General features: G+C 40.2%; 1 protein-coding gene across 1 annotated transcript; it reads right to left on the reverse strand.

Annotated features, from left to right (window-relative positions):
• Positions 1-241: 241 nt before the first annotated feature.
• Positions 242-2269, reverse strand: LOC113021679 (interleukin-17A-like). The gene is made up of 3 exons (XM_026166759.1): positions 2184-2269; positions 584-727; positions 242-476 (listed from the first exon to the last, which is right to left on the reverse strand). Exons 1-3 carry the CDS (start codon positions 2267-2269, stop codon positions 242-244), a joined length of 465 nt encoding a protein of 154 aa, XP_026022544.1.
• Positions 2270-21407: the final 19138 nt, after the last annotated feature.

The raw sequence follows: 21407 nt of genomic DNA on the forward strand, positions 1-21407 counted from the left end.
AGCAAACCAGACTTGTCATCATTTTTTACTCCACGTAGTTTTTATTTGTTTGTGTGTTTTTTATGTTACCTGCACAGAGATTATAGATAAAAATGAAGAGCTGATTCAAATCTGGCACATCTGATGTTAACACGCACTGTGCAGTTTTTAAATAAATACAACAGCAAGAATGAAATGACCAGGTTTCAATTAACTTATTTTTTAGCTCCTTTTATTTCGAAACATTTCTGTTTCCTGGGCTTCACTTCTGATCGGTCTCGGCTCGAACACAGGTGCAGCCGACCGCCACAGAGCGGAACGATGCTTTGTAGCAGCGCCGGCCATTGTGTGAGGTCAGGACCAGAATGTCCTGGTAGACGGGGACTGAGTTCAGGTTGTGTTGGTCCTTCTGTCCTGGGATGGGACTGGAACAAAAGCTGGTACTGCACTCGGCCTCCCAGAGCGTCCTGGGGATTCGGTTTCTGTCCGTGTTTGGCCTGAGTCAACAAACACAGCAACAAGTGAAATTAGACATTTATCAGAGTTGCTTCTGTTTTTACTCATTCAGTCATTTATTCACAAATTCATTCATGAGTTTACTCACGTCCAGTTCCACGGAGACAGAGATCTGCTGTGGATGTCCCCGTTTCCTTCAGTCAAGCTGGTGATCTCAGAGGAGAACGTCAGCATGGTGTCACATTCAGCTGCAGATTCAGTTTCAACCTCGGAGTGAGCGACCCACAATGCACTGCAACATACCTGAATATACAAGATTACCAACAAGTTACAATCTTGGGTTTTACTAAATGCAACTATTTCAACCATTTTTACATTTTTTCTGCATACATATATGTATTCCAGAGCTTTCTGAGCATCCTCAGCCTGTTTGAAACATCGTTCAGTGGTTTCAACTTTTAATCTAGTATGAAGAGTACGAACCTCTTAGAAACTCTTAGTGAAGCTCATCTGTGCAAGTTTCTCAGTAAGTTTTTAGTCTGTACTAGAAGCTTAAAATACTAAAACTAGAATTATTTGTTTCACAGTTTTAAACTCTGCCTTTTAAAGACTGTTAGAGCGTTTATTCCTCAAAGTCCATACGTGTGAAAAAGACAGTCCTCTCTCACTGCTTCCACGTGAAGCGGAGGGTAAGTATCAGCCAATCAAATGCCCTTCATTAACCGATTAATGACCCGAGGGACCACTTCTATATACAGGTGTATATGTTAACACACTCAATGCCACAATCTCCCCAGGAGCAGACATACCAGCAAATTCACCCTGAGCTCAAACCCAAGAGCTCCATGAAGATGCATGGCTGAAAAAGAAAAGAATCAAGCTGCTGCAGTGGTGCAGAGTCCAGAGAGCTGTGCATGAACGAATGGTGCAAACCTCGATGAACTGAAGCAACGCTGTTACCGAGAGTGGACCAAAACTGCTCGGCAGTGATGAGACAGACCGATAGACTCACACAGAGAACAAAGTTCAAATCCAGAGTGAAAATGTGAGAACAACAATTATAGATGTACTATCAACACAAACAAGCTCTTTTTAATTAAGTCTATCCGGATTTAATCCATGGTGTTGCCCAGAGGAGCGTCACCCTGAAGCTGGATGGAAATGCTGGGTTGGACTGTTTTAAAGGAGATTCTGTGGACTCTTCAGAAAAAGCTGGAAATCAAATGCCAAACCTGACATGCTTCGAGCCTCCATCAGCATCTGTTAACCTGAGCGCGCTGCTGAGAGTCTATAACCGTTCCTTAAAGGTTATTTTATTATACTTTTTAGTGAGATGATGACAATTTAAGCAACGACAAACTTCATCACTCTAAACGCTGTTTTAACAGGGTTTAAATTTCAAATCTACAGGGTCGAATAAGAACCATGATAAGCACAAAAAAAGACATGATAGTCCATTAAACAGCAGCAGCCGACACAAAACTCAGTTTTAAATATAAATAAACACAGAGTGTCTGCAGGAGGACGATTTCACGGAGAGTTTTAGGACGGGATGAACTATTACGCGTCATGACTGTGTAACTATTAGGTAAAAATACCAAAAACTGTTATAGTTGATTAAATATTATGTTAGCCACACAGATTATAATTATTATAAACCCGGTGAGCCGTACAGGAGATTATCTGGAAACGTGAAGTAAAACATTACTTTATTAAAAGCGTTTTCTGACCAGTTTAAATTTACTCACCTGCCTAAAGACCCGCGCTGGGTCCAGTTCTGGAAAGCTTGACACCTGCGCTGCACACCTGACTCTTCTAGGCCAGCTAACGACATCTCTAAAAGACTGCTTGGAACTAGTTTCTGTTTGCGACACTTTTCATGTCCATCCATTAAATGAACCCAGTAAAACCTTTCAGCCGCTGCTGGTTCTTCCAGTCTGATCAATTTCACAGTCAAACTGCTAAATTTGCTTTGCGCTGGAACTTCTCACCAGTCATCCCCAATCTAACCTTTGCGACTATCAGCCGTGAGTAATTTCTTGCATGTAATTTCCAGCAGACTAATATAATCTGGCTTTTCATCTTTCAGTCGCAGTAAACAGATGATCAGAGTGAACAAAGCCGATGCTCACCAGCAGAGTGTAGACGCCGTGCCTCAGCAGCTTCATGATGTTGCTCTGGTCCTGTCCAGCGTCTGTGTGCGACTGCTCTCAGATCAGCACAATTTATGCTGATCAGATGTGATCACGCCTGATCTCTGAGATGATAACAGCTCAAGAAACAAAACGGGAGATTCCTGTTATCTCTGCAGACCATCTGAATCACACGATGAAAGCCTGACAGGCGGTCTGTCAGATGAAAAGAACACGTTTGCTGCACTGATAACATCTGTGACAGAAAAACAGGAAAAACGTGTAAAACAGCAGAAGCTGAATTTTATTTTCAGTGTGGCAGGTTTGGTCGCATTAATTTAAAGAACAGAATTTGTTTTAATGACAACAGATTCTACTTTTTTTATTTTCTGTAATATAGTGTCCACGGTTTGCATTAAATGTGTTAATAAGTGTACGCTCAGCTTCTCTCTGATGATCTGAGATCATCACTGATTTCTTTATTTGGTCATTTCCTTCAGGCACAGCAAACTCTGGTCTTCCTGCTAAGAATGTAGGTGTTCTCCATGCTGTCTACCTGAGCAGAAACTACATATGTTCAATTTTAAGAAGCATTCGCGATCAGAGACGTCCTGAAGTAATTTGTTTGGACAACAGCTCCATCCATTTTCCTCACCTACGATCATGGTGGTGGGGAAAGTTCTCCCAGCTGACAGAGAGCAAAAGATCTCAAACACCTGGAGACAGACGCACCTACAGCCAGTTTACGATCGTTAGTGAGCATGTCTTTAGAGCGCGAGGTGAAACCTGCAGAGCTGCAAGCAGAAGGTTCAGAGCTTCCAACCCTGACCAACACGCCGCTCTGCTCCAGCACACTTATCTTTATCCTGATCGATCGAAATTGATCAAAAAAAATTATCTGATTGTGTTCATGCACTGCTTTTGCAACTGATGTATCTCAACAGGAAGCAGGTTTCATATCTGCAACATTTATCTAACCTAAATCTAACCAAGTTTATTCTATTTGATAAAGTCCCTCCAGCTTCCAGAAGTGTTTCTGGTCCTCGTTAAATAATGAAATCATCACATGTGAGAACGGAGAGATGACAAATGGTGTTCAGGAAGGTTAGAAAACTGGGAAAGTTGTGTCCGTGGACATAAAACTTGTGCGAGGCTGCGATGTGCTTTCTGAACTTCTGATTTGTAATAAAAAATAAGAAGCAATGTCGTTCAGAAGCTGCTTTTCCACATTCGCGCTGCTTCTCATCGTGCTTCCAGAGGTTGGCCGACAAAGAAAGTTTGGAAGAAGGTTTGCTTTACAGATACGTAGAAGACTTGGTTGGCTTTGTGTCGAGGTCTGCAGTCCTGTGGTGTCATTCAGGAGTCCTTTGTTCTTTATCTCCTGCTGACTCTTTCCTCTGAAATAAAAGGCATAAAATCCCCCCAAAAGTGTCTTCAAAGTGCACGCTGCCCTGAATTTTACGATGTTGTTTCGTTAGTAGTTTCTTATCTGTTCGATCCATCATCTACCATGAGAATTCAGCTCCCCGCGTGGGATCATTCCAGTTTATCTCGTCTTTATCTGCATCTTTTACTGTCAGCACATCAGCAAAACATCTGATCTAAATATCTGTTTCCTCTTTGATAATCACCGTATCTGTTTATTCTGTAAAGCTAAAGTTGGGTGTTTAATCATCGCGGTGGGAAAAAAGGCTCTGATTATTTCAGTATATAAGATAAGATACAGTAAGGTCCATAAGCATTTGGACAGAGACTTTTTTCTAATTTTGGTTCCGTACAGTACCCCAGCGGAACAACTCAGATGTAGCTGAAATGCAGACTCTTAGCTTTAATTTGGTGGGTTGAAATAAAAAATGTGAGGGAGCTAAAGTAAATCACTTCGTTTCAGGGCCCAAAAGCAATTGGACAAATTAAATAACTGAAAATGAAACGTTCATTTCTAATACTTGGTTGCAAACTCTTTGTGGTAATGACAACCTGAAGTCTTAAACTCGTGGACATCGCCACATGCTGGTTTCCTCCTTTTTAACGCTCTGCCAGGCCTTTACTGCAACCGTCTGTTTGTGGGCCTTTCTGTCTGAAGCTCAGTCTTCAACAAGTGAAATGCGTGTTCAGATCAAGATCAGGTAACTGACTTGGCCATTTGTGAATATTCAACTTCTTTGCTTTAATAAACTCCTGGGTTGCTTTGGCTGTATGTTCTGCGTCATTGTTCATCAGTTTTATGAAACTGCCCAATTTGACTGTATTTGACAGTTTGTCTCTGAACACCTCAGACTTCATTCTGTCCTGTGTCACAATATCATAAACACTAGTGTCCCAGTGTCACTGGCAGCTTTGCACGCCCAAGCCATCACACTGCCTGTGCCGTGTTTTACAGATGATGTGATGTGCTTTGGGTCATGAGCTGCCTTCTGTAGCATGGAAATGATTCTGCGATCATCCACCACTGTTGTCTTCTGTGGTCATCCAGGTCTTTTTAGGTAGTACTTTCTTTCTTTCTCAGGATGTACCAAACTGTAGGTTTTGCCACTCCTAATATTGTGGCCATTTCTCAGATGTTTTTGTCTGTTTTTGCAGGTTGGCTTGTTTCACCTGCATGGAGAGCTCCTCTGACCACATGTCATCTGTTCATACAAAATCTCCCAGATGCAACCACACCTCAAATCAACTCCAGGCCTTTGATAATGACATAACAAAGGAATTGCCCATGAAACACCCTTTGAGTTAATCGTCCAATTACTTTTGGTCCCTATAGAAAGAGTGTGGCACATGTTAACGACCTGAAACTCTTAAACTCTTCATCCAATTTGAATGTGGATACGCTCATATGAAAGCTGAGAGTCTACACATTATGTCCAGACTTCATTTTTCAATTTGTGAAATGTGCATTTGTCCTTCATAATTAATTAATTAAAATTCTGTACATTGGTCAAGATAAAGAGAAAAACTTAACGATTAAAATTGGAGGATTTAAAAAAAATATTTTATATCTTTTGTAAACCCTGATGTTCATAAAAAATACACACCTTCATGTTTTTAATTTGATTTAAAAGCTTGGTATTTAAAAGTGGCCCAATGATTATTTAACCTGTACTGATGTTGACAGATGTTCTTTAAAGGCTTGAAGCTTTTGTCCTTCCACAGCTCCAAACCAAAAATGATAATATTAACCAATAATAACTTATTTTTATGGCACTTTTCCAAACACAGAGTTGAAAAGCACTTCGCAGTTCAAATAAAGACACACATAATTCATTACACGCACACACGCACGCACACACATGCATGGTTTCAAACTATGGCTAAAAATGACTTTTTCAGCAAATAGCAAATAACAAATAAAGCCTACCTGATTGACCGAGGAAGGCTGTTCCACAGTTTGGACGTAACAACCTCCAAAATCACAGAAGGTTAGGAGCTCTGCAGTGTGAGCAGGGCCTGTCCATGCAGAGCCTCACATGTTAAGAACAGAATTCTAATCTAATCTTCTAATCTCACTGGAAGTCAGTGACGGGATGCAAGGATTGGACTAAAATTTAAGAGGTTAACTGACAGTAAAGGTTTGATTTTTTCAATATTTCTCGGATGAAGGAAAAAAGACTGGGTAACCTTTGATGCGAGTTTCAGGTGCTGATCAAAAATGATACCAAAGTCTTTTGATTTGATGTTATTGGCGAGGGGGCTGATGTACTGACTGACTTCCTTAGAGAATCTGGGCTAAATGTTTGTGGTGTAACCTGAATTATTAAATTACTGCAGAAAAAAACTCATCTGCTGAAAATTTGCTGATCAGTACGAGTGGAATTTTTTGTGTGTCGTTTTCATTTTTTTTCTTCTTATTTTGTAAACTTGTCGGTTTTATGTTTTTCATTAATAACAACAACAACAATGATAATAACAATCATAAACATAATCATAATAGCAATAATATATTTCACTCCATGTCCTGGTGTCCTGCATTTGGGTCCTCTTAAAAACTCTCATCATGATTGACTGTGCAGGCCGGCACAGCTGTGCCAGATGTTTTATGTTTAACACATGAACCATGTTTTCACCAAGGAGGACCAGCTCATCAAATTCAACCCTCTGAAAAACTGCAGCAAAGTCATAATCGTTAGATTTTCGATAAAATCGCTTTGCGATGAGTGAAAAGCTGCCGGGCGGCGTTTCTCAGTGACATGCTGCTACTTCAGTTCACCTGATATTTAAACAGGATAATAAACAGATGCTCTGCACGCTCTGCAGAAGAGATAAAACAAACCAGCACCAGTATGACGTCCACAATCACACCTACATGACCATTAATCTTTGATTAAATGACTGTAGCACCTCCCACGCAACAATTAAATGAGTCATTCATTAGTCTGAAATTGACTCAAACAAACAGTGATGCCTCTCCTTGTTCTGGTGACCAAATGCATCTGTTATGGTAAAAACACAGCAACGTGAATCTACGGTGAGAGAAGATCGAAGAAATCAGCAGAAACCGCAGACGCTGCAGTAACACAGGTTAACCACAAGGGTACCGCAGTCCTGAGGACTTTCAGCTTCTGGAGGAAACTTCAGGTTTAACTTCGTGTTTCTCTGTTATGAAAGTGGTTTCATCTCCATAGTAACACTGCTGACCTAACCATAGAGATCAACGCACATGAAACTGCTGCCTACTGAAAATACTGTCCCCATTCCCGGAAGACGTCGTGGAGCCTCAGTGCGTCAGTAGCACGAGGTCAGATTAGTAAAGACTGATCAAAGTGCTCGTCTTCCTCTAATGATCGACCAGGAAACACGGATCATATTAAAAAAAACTGCATTCTTCCTGCTTTTTTCTCGTTTCTTGTGCACTTTCAAAACGTGTTATTGTTCTACACCTGAACAGGGTGGTGCCATACGCCACTGTTAGAGTATGAATATTATTATTACTGATGTCTGCATGTTTGGTGGAGTATAGAGAAGGTCAGAAAGAGCTTCACTCTGTGTCTTTGTGGATCTACAGAAAGCATAAACCTGCACTGATGTTTGGAGCTAATAGAGGAAGAGTAGAACAGAGTAGAATAGCGCTTTATTGTTCTTGTACATGCACGACGTAATTGTGGGTGCTCCACACCAACTGTGCAGGGATAAAATATACAGGGTGGGCCATTTATATGGATACACTGTAACAACATGTGAATGGTTGGTGATATTAAAGTCCTGTTTGTGGCACATTAGTATATGTGAGGGGCAAACTCCTCAAGATGGGTGGTGACCATGGTGGCCATTTAGAAGTCGGCCATCTTGGATACAAGTTGTTATTTACAAGTTTCTATTTGTTCACAGCCATTGACATGTCGAAGAGGTTAACACGTGAGGAGCGGATCGAAATTGTGTTGATATCTGGTGAACGCAGTAACCGGGTCATTGCAGCAGATTTCAATGCAAGACACCCTACGAGACCACCCATCTCCATGCTACAGTTAGCAAACTGCTTGCTAAGTTTCGTGAAACTGGTTCAGTGTTGGATTTGCCAAAATGTGGACGCAAGAAAACTGTCACTAATGAAGAAACATCACTGGCTGTCCTAGCTACTTTTAAGATTAGGCATAAAACTTTCCTTTTTGCTAAAGCATATAGTTAGGGCTGGACCAGGTGACCCTAGATCCTCCCTTAGTTATGCTGCAATAGGTGTAGGCTGCCGGGGATTCCCATGATGCATTGAGTTTTTCCTTTCCAGTCACCTTTCTCACTCACTATGTATTAACAGACCTCTCTGCATTAAATCATATCTGTTATTAATCTCTGTCTCTCTTCCACAGCATGTCTTTATCCTGTCTTCCTTGTCTCACCCCAACCAATCACAGCAGATGGCCCCGCCCCTCCCTGAGCCTGGTTCTGCTGGAGGTTTCTTCCTGTTAAAAGGGAGTTTTTCCTTCTCACTGTCGCCAGAGTGTATCCAGGTGCAGAGTGAGCTGCTGAGTCCTAAGTTGCTTAGTTAGAGGGCAAGAGGAGGGCGCACATTACAGAACAATTAGAGAAGAGCTCAGAGATGGAAAACAGTTTGATCTGTTTCAAAGATAAAAATTTGGGGATGGGGGTGTCCATGTCTATCCCTATTGGGGGTGAATGTAACCTAGCAGAGGGAGGAACACGTAGATCAGAGGGGAATCCTTGGCAGGTAATATGCACTGTGTCTGCAGCAGCTGTGATGCTTTGGGCCTCTATTATGTTTTTGGTATTCTGGTATTTTTCTGAAATTTGTTTGCAATAATATGAGAAGTCACTTTGACCTCAGACGCCTGCTGACACTAACTCATTCTACAACCAGCATCAAAGCAACGAGGGAGGTTTGCGCCCATGACATCATTATCATGCTGTGGTATTTTAATCCTCAGTGCTGCCATTTAGGCTGCCAATTCAACCAACTTCAACCAAGTAACATCTGCCACAACTGTATGTCAAACAGGAGCTTTTGTTGAAATGCTTTTCTCCCACTTTAAAGTAGTGTGCCAAATCCACGCTTCCACAAATCTAATGCGGGAAGTGGGAACACAAGACTGGAGAAGAAACACTCTTTTGCAACATAACTAATAAGATAAGATAAGATAAGATAACCTTTATTAGTCCCACACGTGGGAAATTTGTTTTGTCACAGCAGGAAGTGGACAGTGCAAAAGTTATGACGCAAAAATTAGAATACAATAAGAATAAATACAGTACACAGCTATACAGAATAGAATAAAATAATATACTATATACAGTAGAATAAAATAGAATAAAAATATACAATAAGATAAAAATAGAACACGAATGCTATATACAACTGAGTAAAAATACAACGATGCCAGAAAAGATTATTGCACTTAGTGTTATTGCACATGTGTGGATGTGTGTGCTTGATCAGTTAAAGTCTTTATTATGGAGTCTGACAGCAGTGGGGAGGAAAGACCTGCGAAATCTCTCCGTCCCACACCGTGGGTGCCGCAGTCTCCCACTGAAGGAGCTGCTCAGTGCTGTCACAGTCTGCTGCATGGGGTGGGAGATGTTGTCCAACAGGGATGACAGCTTAGCCGCCGTTCTCCTGTCACTCACCACCTCCACTGGGTCCAGAGGGCGTCTAAGAAAAAGCTTTATCGAAACAGACAGTTTTACAGTACAAAGGCTCTGCCTCCCATTCTACTTTTAAATACTCTAGGAACAACAAGTAGGCCTGCAGAGCGAGAGCGAAGTGCTCTAATAGGGTGATATGGTACTACAAGGTCATTAAGATAAGATGGGGCCTGATTATTTAAGACCTTGTATGTGAGGAGCAGGATTTTGAATTCTGGATTTAACAGGAAGCCAAAACAGGAGAAATCTGCTCTCTTTCTAGTCCCTGTCAGGACTCTTGCTGCAGCATTTTGGATTAGCTGAAGGCTTTTCAGGGGTTTTTAGGACTTCCTGATAATAATGAATTACAGTCGTCCATTTAAGGAAGTGAATAAATACATTTATCAAGAACAACAGTTTGTGAAGTTTGGAGAATTGGGTATACTGAAAAAAGTGTTGTTTAAGTCACGTTGGCAGCAACTTAAACAACTGAGTTAAATCAACACAACTTATTCATATTTAATAAACGTGTGAATTTTGTGTTGATAAAATGTGATTAAACATGTTTAGATGAAGTTGAGCTCTTTGAATATTATGATTTTCTCCAGATTGATTAAATACCTTTTTACCCCAGTACTACTTGGTCACTTAAATACTGCATGTTGTCTTCATATTACATAATGTTCACTTATAATTACCAGTTAACCTAGGCCTAATAAATGCAACACTTTAAACTGTGGGAGGAAACCAGAGAGAACCCACTGCAAACTAACCAGACTGCGGACTTGAACCAACGACCTTCTTGCTGTGATGTAACAATGCTAACCAATGCACCACTGAGCTGTCGATACAGACCTCACAAAAGTAGGAAAGCTATGATTACAAGGCTTGATGCAGAATTTTCTTTACATTTTTTTGTCCTTGACAGGTTAAACCACAATATATTGCAACAGCCTACACGTGGTGTGCGTATGCTTTTATGCTTCTTCTGACTCGTGCATTTCCTGTGCTTTGAAATCTTGTGTGATCTTATGAACTTTGTGAGTCCAGTCAAGTAATCTCTCTGACAGGATTGTTTCATGTCATCTCAACAAGAACAAATTAATCTGTTGAATTTCATTCAGACCTTAGATGATTTCACTACGTTCACCATAGAAACATGTTTTGCAAACAAGCTAGGCTTTTGTAAATGTAACAACCACCCAATTTCCTTTTTTCAGTGATGGAATATGTATGTGTATATGTATATATGTGTGTGTATGTGTATATATACTTACATACATATATATTAGAGATGGCACGATACCACTTTTTTTAATGTGAGATACCGATATGAATCCGATATAGTGTTTTTTAATCAATAAAACTGTTTTTTTTTTAATATCTTGCTGCTTTTTGTATAGGTTCATACTCAAGTTAAAAAAAACCCCCCACTAACGCTATTCTGTTATACATGTATGTAAAAATACACTGCACCCAAAATATTTCATAGTTCAGCAACACTGATCAATCTAATAAACTTAAACCTGCTCCATCCTCCCTATTCTGGTATTTTAAAGAGTACTTAGCAGAAATATTAAGCAACCTAACTAATAGGGCTCTAAAACTCCCAGTGAAAAAAAAAAAGGGAACCACCCCCCACCTCATGATGCTTAATCGACGTAATCAACTTTAATTTGATGCAGTGTGAAAAAAATGCACAGAAATAAATTATTTTTCAAGAATAATTAAATAGATTTAACATCTTTCTTCTACAGAACTGCAGACTGCACAGATGGTATCTTCCCAAAGGAAAAAGTACTATAGCTTACTAGGGTATATCAGACTTAACAGTTACTATATACAGTAATGGACTTCTATACATTTTACATCAAATTAAAACTTTGGTTGTAAGATTCAGATAATTATTTATTAAAAGCTAGACATTTTAAATGAGAACAAGAAAGAAAAGTATGTCTTTGTGCCCCCTTTTCCCTGTTCATGCCCTATCGGCCCCCCTGGCTAAACTTTCCTAGATCCGCCCCTGCACAGTTACCAGCGTCAGCTGCGTGGAAAAGGATCCTGGTGTAGAAAGTAATATTAAATACATTCTAACAACAGATTATCAAGCTGACGTATAGTCCATGTCTGTTGCTGTAACAGTAATTCATGTTTAGAGTAAAACATCCCAGCTCACTGACTTGATCAGGGCAACAGTGCCTAAAATGTTGCATAATGTTGCTAAGAGATCTGTTACTTTGTGGTCATCTTAGACGAGTAGTTTTATGGACAAAAACCAGCAGGTCATTCAGTGTTTCCTTAGTGCTAATGTGTCAGAGATGTTGGTGTAACTGAAGTAATGTTGTTAAGTCCTTAAAGTCATATTCTTTTATTGTCATGACTGTATTTGAAGCTATTTTTACTTTTGTATGATACCTGATTGATATGTAATATGGCTGAAGTAAACTAAAGCCTGAAATACTTATTCAGTCATTTGTTTAATAGTAATTTAACATTATATAATTCACATATAAAACTATGAACTGTAATTTTAAATGGTCTAAAAGCACGTAGAATAGCATATGTAGGCAAGTATATTTCTCCTTTTTTATCAAGAAGCAAAAACAAACAGGAAAAAATAAGAAACGGGGCAGGGTTCGATGGTTGAATCATCCGTCCCCATCAATGCCACAACCAAATCTACGCCCTTGGTGTGAACATATATTAATGAGATGTTCAAGATTTCTAAATGATCAAATTTAATATTATTTGCTGAAATGGTACTAATATATTCTTTCTGGGAATAAAAGCAATGATATTTGGTGAGTATAAAGTGAATGATGGGATACAAACACAGGTAGAAAATGAACAAACTAAAATAGTAAAGGAGACTAAATTATTAGGACTAATACGTGACAATTAAACCAGTTGTGTACAAACTCAAGTGTTCAAAAGCTAGCTCTTATCACTTCAGTTAACCTCTCAATCATGAACAAAATCAAACAGGTTCTAGATCATAATTCTCAGTATTGTATTTAACTGATTGTGTAGAGGTATGGGGAAATAAATATAAAAATATGACGAGGACTCTCCATTTACATGAACAAATTAGAGACTATTAGATAGACATGTCTACTATTTCATAGGAGATGTCAAAACGTTGTATGGTGGAGGTAGAACACAGAGTTTTAACGTAATGTTTCACTTTCTCTGTGAAGGTAAAAAAAGAGAGATTTTCCATTACAGAGAAAAAAAAATGAGGGGAAATCTTACATATTCATGGATCCCAATCTAATGAAACCAGTGACATATTCTTAAAGTGTCAAATAAAGAAAATCCACCAGTAAGAAACAGAAACAGCTGCATGTGTGTAATCAGCCAATCAGAACAATGCATTTCATCTGTGTCTAGCATGGAAAGAGCTGCAGGTTTGAATGCATTCATAGTTCAGTTAGCCCCCATGTTTCAGTATTGTATGTTTCCTTTTTCCATATTAGGTTCTCACAGAAGCTCCTGCCGTGGCTCCACCCCCTGCAGTGACATCACAGCGGAGCTGTTTGGTGTAGCTTTGATTGTGGTCTACCCTGAGGTTTGAGCTGAGAGAATTTCTATCAGAGCTGTCAGCATATTTCCTTTGACCTGGTTTGACACAGGAAACCCGACAAAACGAGGATTTATCTGATAAATCACTAAGTATTCAACCACTGCTGGTTACTGGCAGGGCTGTCAGGAGTTTTCACACAGCCGTGTGTCGATCAAGTTTCAAGGTAACCTGTGCAGCCTCACCAGCGACACCGGCAAATGCGATGGAGACAAGGTGATGCCTTAGCTGTAGCGTTGTCTGTAGTGAGATAAAAATGTCTGACCTGAGGGTGGCGCTAAAGGAGAGGACAGCCAACCGTTATTGGCCTCCACGGCCAGAAACAAAGTAACAAAGTTACTTCATCCTGTAAAGGCTCAGTGGAAGGGAGCAATGTAACAGTAAAAACGTTAGAAACTCTCATTGTCAAGGAAAAGAGACACCAGCCATACAATGTTTTGTGTCTATTAAAAATGTTATAACTTGCATTTTATGTCTGTGAAGGTTCTCAGTCATCCAGGTCATCGCAGTCTAAGGAGCTTGGAAAAAAAAGCGTCTGGACTTCTTTAAGTTGCAACTTAAAGAAGTCCAGACGCTTTTTTTCCCAAGCTCCTTAGACAACTTGCATTTTACTATTGTCATTTATTATAATATGTGGCACAAGAGCTGTACAGATTGAAAAAGACTTAAAAAGACTAGACTTAAGACACAATCATTTTATATCAAAAAACAGAATCCATGCAGTTTTATGCTTGAACTAAGATCTAAGGCAGCAGCAAAACGAAACCAGTGATCGAGACGTCAGATAAATTTTTTTTCTTGTTCTTAATCTCAGTGAGCTGTTGTAAACTACTGAAGGATAAATGCAGATAAACTGGCCTCTCTTTCCTCAAAGTAGTCACTGGAAGTAACTGAGGGGTCACAGGAACATTTAAAAGTGCTGCATCATCTGCATACAAGTTTATTTTTTCATCCAAATATTAAACAGGCTCAGCTTTGTAAACGTCATCGCAGAAAAACTGGGAGGTATTTTCAGACCTCGTAGTGTCTCTCACGTACACAGAACTTAAAGCCTAGCTTTAGCTATCTCGTTAGCTAGCTTTCCAACATAAATGGAACCAACCATGCACTCCTCCAAAAACCCAGCAGCCTGTTCTGGGCCGGAAAAGGGAGCGACAGCAGAGTTTTCCAGGAACGGGAGAAGTGTGACGAAACATCAAGGATTAAAAAGCAGCATGAAAATCACAGACGGTGGCTGCAAATCACACTTTTATTGTTTTTACAACTTGATTTTCTTTTAAATCTTCATATGTTATAATTTTGCTCTTCTCTGCAGCTGGCTGATGGAGGAGCAGCCACAGACCAGCTGTACCACGTTATTTGGACACTGCCTCCATCTGACAACCGATGCTGTCTGCATAGAGACGGTCTGACCCACGCTCAGCCAATAAGAAGTTGAACAGCTTCATCTTCTTTAGGTAATTAGGTCTTTTTACAAGTTGTTGTCATAGAAACAGGGCTTTGTGTTTAAACTTATTGTTTCACTTTTTATAGCATGTAACGCATAATAGTAAAATTTACTATGTAATATTGCTGTATGCAATATAATAAAGAACAGTTTCACATTTACACGCAATACCTTAAAACAATTTACTTATACAGTAAAACTGAATTCAGCCGGCAGGTAGTTTCTGTGTTTTGTGAGGCAAACTTAATCAAATCAGTTCTAGCTCCTCAAATATGTTTTATATCAGTTTTCTTTTATGTAAAAGGTCAACAGAATTATTACAGAGACAGAGAAATATACTTTTGGAAATTCAGTTTAAAGTTTTGGCATGTGCTTTGTTTTTTGGTTGTAATCACAGTTCTTGCACTTACCCAAATACAATTAACCTTTCTTCATTTTCCTAAGTAGACATGTAATGACTAATTTGACAAAAAATAAAGACACATTGCACTTTGACTGTAGAGATCATAAGCTTAATTTCCAGGCAGGGAAAGAGGGAATGACTGAGCCATGAATGAATGGGAACCTTAAGAAGCAGTTCTGAATGAATAAAATATTCCTAGATGTCACAAACTCTGTGGTTCCCCAAACCACAGCAGAGGCTCTGGTTAGCTCAGAAACCCCCCCTCCCGTCACTACTCTGACTTTGTTTCCAGTCACCGCAGCAGCACAGCTCTCAACACGCAGCAGCTCGCTCGTCAAACACGCCACACTGCGAGGATCACGTCCATCGAAAACTCAAACACCTACCTCATCTCTTTGTGCTGAAACTTCTGAATTACTGTGACCCAATTTTTAATTTCTTCTTGCTTTTGGTGAGAGTGGGAGGTAAACAGTTTGTGGAAACAGCCTAAGAAACAAAATATCACCGTATTATGCTTACGAAATATCTGAACAAAAAAAAGTGCATACATGGCAAACTCAGGTTAATAACCTGAGCTCTCACTGAGTTGACCTGGATGTTGTTCAGGCCCGGCTGTGAATCCTCCCTGTCCTCTCTCTACTATCATAATAGAGATTACTGAACTTATTTTTGTAGCAAAATAAAATTTGCTCTTCATTGTTCACATGAATTCTCTCCATCACGCTGAAGTAAATTAAAATGCATAAACTGCACGTCTTCGACCTTTACATAGTTCCTCCTGTTACGTAACTGTTACGTAACCTTTTTCTACGTAATGTAGAAAAAGGTGGATGTAAATAAAATTCACAGCAGAATCCTTGACAGGTGTGAGATCCTCTCTGTTTTCTCGGGGTTAAAATGTGTTGACCTAAATTGAAAGTATTTCTAGATGATGGATGGTCCACTCTGAGGGAGAAGCTCTTCACCTTCCTCTGGATTATTCGCATTTTTTGTATATTTGTCTGTTAGTGTAGCACTTTGTTGTACGTGTGGACATGAGGACCAAAGCCAGAGGTGAACTTGCAGTGAGACATTTATTGACTGTTACAAAAATCCAAAAAGGTGAAACAGAAAACAAACCTGAACCTGAACCCTGGGCTGGAAACCTCTGGAACAAGGTGAACAGACACTCTGACAAAGCACGAGGGGAGGCAGCGACTATATATTGTGTTTATACACCTCTCTGCATTTAATTATGAGTTATTATTAATAGCTCTCTTCTACAGGCGGTCTTCGTCCTGTCTTCCTCCCCTCACCCCAGCTTATCACAGCAGATGGCCCCGCCCCTCCCGGTGCCTGGTGCTGCTGGAGGTTTCTTCCTGTCAAAAGGGAGTTTTTCCTTCCCACTGTCGCCAAAGTGTTTGCTTGTAGGGAGCTGTCTAATTATTGGGGGTTCTCTGTACTATTGTTGTGATTTTGGTTATGAATAAAATTGAAGTAATGATAATGGATTGGATTTATATAGCGCTTTACAATGCCACTATTCATTCACTCTCACATTCACACGCTGGTGGAGGCAGCTACAGTTGTAGCCACAGCTGCCCTGGGGCAGGCTGACAGAAGCCAGGCTGCCATATCGCACCATCAGCCTCTCTGGCCATCACTAGTAGGCGGTAGGTGAAGTGTCTTGCCCAAGGACACAAAGACCAGGACAGACAGAGAGCCCGGGGTTCAAACCGGCGACCTTCAGGTTACAGATGCGCTTCCCAACCCCCTGAGACACGAGCTGTAGATTGAAATGAATTGAATGAAGGCACAGGAAAGCAGTTTGGGGAAGTGGAGACAGCTGGAGAGAAAAAGGCGTAGCTGAACTAAATCACAGAAGATGCGACAACGAAAGCAAAGCTAAAAGCAAAACATGAGGATCGCTAACTTTCAAAGCAGGACACGAGATGATTAAGAACACAAACTCACAGGCATGAACTTCATACAGGAGACTTAACACAACACTGAAAGAGGAATTAAATGCCAGAACCACTCAGGACCAAGACCCAGACTAAATACACGAAACAATAGAAATACTGAATATTTCAATACATGAAACATGAAAGAGTAAAAAACTCAAAAACACTGAGTAAACTGACCAAGACCACAATAAACTGGGCTGGCTCATTAGGCATGCAGCTGATGGAGGGAGCACCTGATTTGCTTTTTGCTTTGAGTTCTATCGGTGCAGCATTTCACTATCACTCAGTCACGCTCATTTATTCATGAACAGCCAAAATCTTGTTTGAGATTAAAATTCAAGGAGTTCTGAAGCCCAATGAGATCAAACATTTTAGAATCCAGTGTTCCCATATTGCAGCCAGTGTGTTTCCACTGCACTGTAATCTGTAGTCACTACAGATTACAGATTACATGCCACAAAATGTATTCTGTAACGTATTCCATTACATTACTCAATGAGAGTAACGTATTCTGAATACTTTGGATTACTTAATATATTATTAAGCTTTTTACAACTACATGAATGTACTACTGCTGTGTGATTTATTAGTTTTACTGAAGGTTACTCTCCACACCAACACCAACTAGATGTTTAAATCTTAATATAAATGAGTAACAGTAGGTGGACATTAGGTAAGGCTGCACTTTTTGCAGCGATCTCGTGTAGAAAACTATTCCTTGCGTATATAAAACAGGTCCGCGGCTCCGAACCGTAGTAAAGGGACCTCTGGCTGATACGTCGGGTTCGTGTCGGGCTCGTAGCCGAAAACTAGCTTTACTTTGTTGTCTGGGTCAACTTTGCTAGCGAGAGGCGTTGAAAGGCTGCTCCAACGGGACTTATTGTTTCAGAGGAAAACACGAACACGGTGTACAGTCGAGTCTTAATAGCTTACTTACAGCTGGGCTCGTCAGGCTCTCTTCTTGGCTGCAGTGGTTATTATTATATTTACATGTTTCCAGCTCCCGTTTCTGCTCCGTGACAGCTCGTGCTTTTCCTTTCTCTCCCTCCCTCGCTCACAGACACATCACGGGTATGGCGGTCCATTCTCCCTTTATAAACGGTAACTGTAACAGAATACAGTTACTCATATTTTATATTTTAAATACGTAACGGCGGTACATGTATTCTGTTACTCCCCAACACTGTTAGCAGCACTTGGTGAAGGTGGGGATGAAGAACTTTTAACAGGAAGAAACCTCTAGGCTTACTCACACAGATCAGCTCAATCAGTTGAATATCTTCTGTGTTCATGAAGACAGAAAAAAATTGTTGCATGTGGAAATATTTACACGTTTTTGTGAAATCTAACACATTGAAACCTGAACTCCATTTAAGGAAAACAATGGTAGTGATGAGCATAAACCAGCTCCAACATAGTGGGGCGCTATACTATGCTGCTCAACGCATACACATAAAAGCTGAAAGAAAGAGGGGACGGATGCTAATTGATGTGCAAATTGTTTTTTATCACACGTTTCCATACGAGGCACTCGACACGGACACCGCAGTGGCAGAAAAGATGTGACGCGACAAATCAGATTTAAATCTGATTTAAATCCGACCCACAGACGTCACTTGAGGGTCCTAATGAATTTTGGCCTCCTACGTGTTGTTTGGTGAAGGAAAGTTGATATTGAAGGCAGACGATTTCAGAGCAGATGGAGGCTGAGTCGCCTACGCCTTTGATGAGTGCGAAGAGAAGCCGGTGCACTTCATTAGCATGAGAGTTTATTTCTGTTATAAGTTTGAATCCATGCAACAGCTGAAACATGAAGCCAGAGCACAAGTTTCTCTGATTCAGGCCAAATCCAAAAGTGACAGATCGCAAACGTTAGTCTGCATCGTGCAGGGAAGCTACGCTATCTATGCTGAGATCTTTTTCATGAAATTTCCCACACAGCTTTCGAGACATAATGTTCATACTGGTGAAACAGCTGCTGTGAGACTTAAAGAGATGTGCAAGAGCAGAAACTGCAAAAGTCAAGTGCGATGTGTTACAGCCTGAACACATAATGTTTGTTTCATGCACTTTTAAAGGCAGTGCATGACAGACATGCACCTTCAGATAAATTGATGCATGTACGTACATTATATATTTATAATGGTGTGCTCCTGATTTCCCAGCATCAGCTGTAATTGTTACAAAGAGCACCTCCCCCAGAGGAATAAGGCCTGTCTAAATGGTGCAAACAGATAATATTAAATCCAGATAGCGTTGCATGGTAGTAGCATGTAGTTTATAGCTTCATTTTTAATTTTATTCATGTTGTGTTATTTCTATTTACTCCGGCCATGTTCTTTTACAGTAATTACATTTTGTGGGTAAAATAAAAATGAAAGAGTTGTGCGGTTGATTTTTAAATACGAGTTTCGAATGCGGTGACCCTTTTCTTACCTTAAATGGCATGTGAACATTTCATTGACAGATGTAGAACAAAGTTAAGATGATAATGAGCATCCCGAGGCTGTGAAGTGATGCAGAAAGCAGAAAATTACTGATAAACATCAAGCTTTCAATCAAACCAGGTCACATACTGTAGGCTGCAAGAAAACAGAAGAAAACAGTGATGATGCTGCACTTTAGACCAGCCTGAGTCACAACACGACTGCAAATCAGGTCAGAGATTGAAGCGCGCTCGCATCCTGCAATCATGGCTGATGCTGCAGCTCTGACAACGCAACAAAACACACATCTCAAAACTCCGGCGGAGGAGAGGCAGGAAGACGATTCACGGGGTCTCAGGATGAGGTGATGTCACACTGGACTGTTGCATGAGTCATACTGGAACATTATGGAGGCTGTGATGCAACAAAGTGTGTCAGACTGGATTAACACTCAGATTTAACAATTAACCTCTTCTCGCTTGATTTGATACGTTTGATTTAAAGAAACAAAGACATGTTGAGTTTCTAAACTGACATGAAATCCTTCAAAGTTTCGGTTTTGTTAATATTTAAAAATCATCCTTCCGAGACATTAAAAGTGGTGTTCCACAGGGTTCTGCTCTCCGTCCACTTCTCTTTTGTTTATGATCTGAGTATTTCAGAAACTGCTGGAATTTTCCTGCACAAGCTTCTCTACAATTTGCAGAGAGTAGTCCAGAAAAGGGCAAACATCCAGCGAGCAGCAGTTCTCTGAGTGAACATGCTTGTTGATGCTGGAGGAGAATAGCCACCCTGCTTTGAGCCAAAGGGAAGGCAACAGCAACTCTGATAATCACTCCTTAAAACTGAGATATGCATAGGAGGGTCTCTGAAAGCACGACATGTCAATGCTGACGCAGCAGAAGACCACACTGGGTGCTGCGGCAGAAACAAGCTTTGGAGTTTGAAGGAAACTACCATCTTAGAAGATCTGCAGATCCTGACGTTGGGCCTCAAGGAACACAGAAAGGAATCATCTTCAGGTTCTTTATGAACCCAGATTTCTGACACAACATGAAATTTTAAAACTGACAATGAAACAAAAATGAAGAGCAAAAACTAAAACAAGTTGGTATTTCTGTATAAAGCAGACAGCTGTGAAGCCTCAAGCTGCAGCTCGAGACTTTGATCTTTTCACTCATTATTTTAATTTGATTCCTTTGCATAAACACGAGTAGGACTCAGACTGGTCTGCAAAGTGTTAACCGAGCTTCTTTGTTGATAATGAAAACAAGAACATTCTCTGTAAATTTAGCTCCACGATGTCACAAACACAACACAGACGTCGTATTGTAACAAATATACAAATGTAAAGAACCAAATAATCGAAAAAAGCCACTTCAAAGGAGTCACGTGTGATAACATCATCTACAATCATGATAAGGACTGTTGAAGGGCTGGATTTTGCTTGTTACAACATTATATAAAACACGAAATGAAGATCTTTCTGGGCTCTTTGATAGTAAAGACTGGCGACCGCAGATGATGGCTGATAAGCCGACTGCAGATGGACGATCTGAAACTCAGTTTAGAGATAAATGTAAAATATTTACTGAAGGAATCAGATGCTGACGACATATCAGGAGGAATAATGCCACTGAATGTACATGTACAGTATTTAGACAGTAACACGTGTTGCTTTGGGCTCTTTCACTGTAAATAATAAAGGATTATTTACTACATTAAACAATTGTGGCGTAGAGAACTGTGTGGGCGATTCAGGCCTTTAGCACAGAGCACCGAAAGTTCAGCTGTCTTGAAGCGTTTAAACAGATGCACTTTAATTGTATGGAGAATTATCATATCGTGTGCTAAGGTGAAGACCTGAGACGCCAGAGGATGAGCTGACCTAAAAAAATCTGCATCAAATTTTCTTTGTGTGCCAAAAAACTTTAACCTCGAGATCGAACGCGAAAGTGGGTCGACGTTCAAGC

Source organism: Astatotilapia calliptera, chromosome 1 (assembly GCF_900246225.1).
Source record: "Astatotilapia calliptera chromosome 1, fAstCal1.2, whole genome shotgun sequence".
Classification (NCBI taxonomy): Eukaryota; Metazoa; Chordata; class Actinopteri; order Cichliformes; family Cichlidae; genus Astatotilapia; species Astatotilapia calliptera.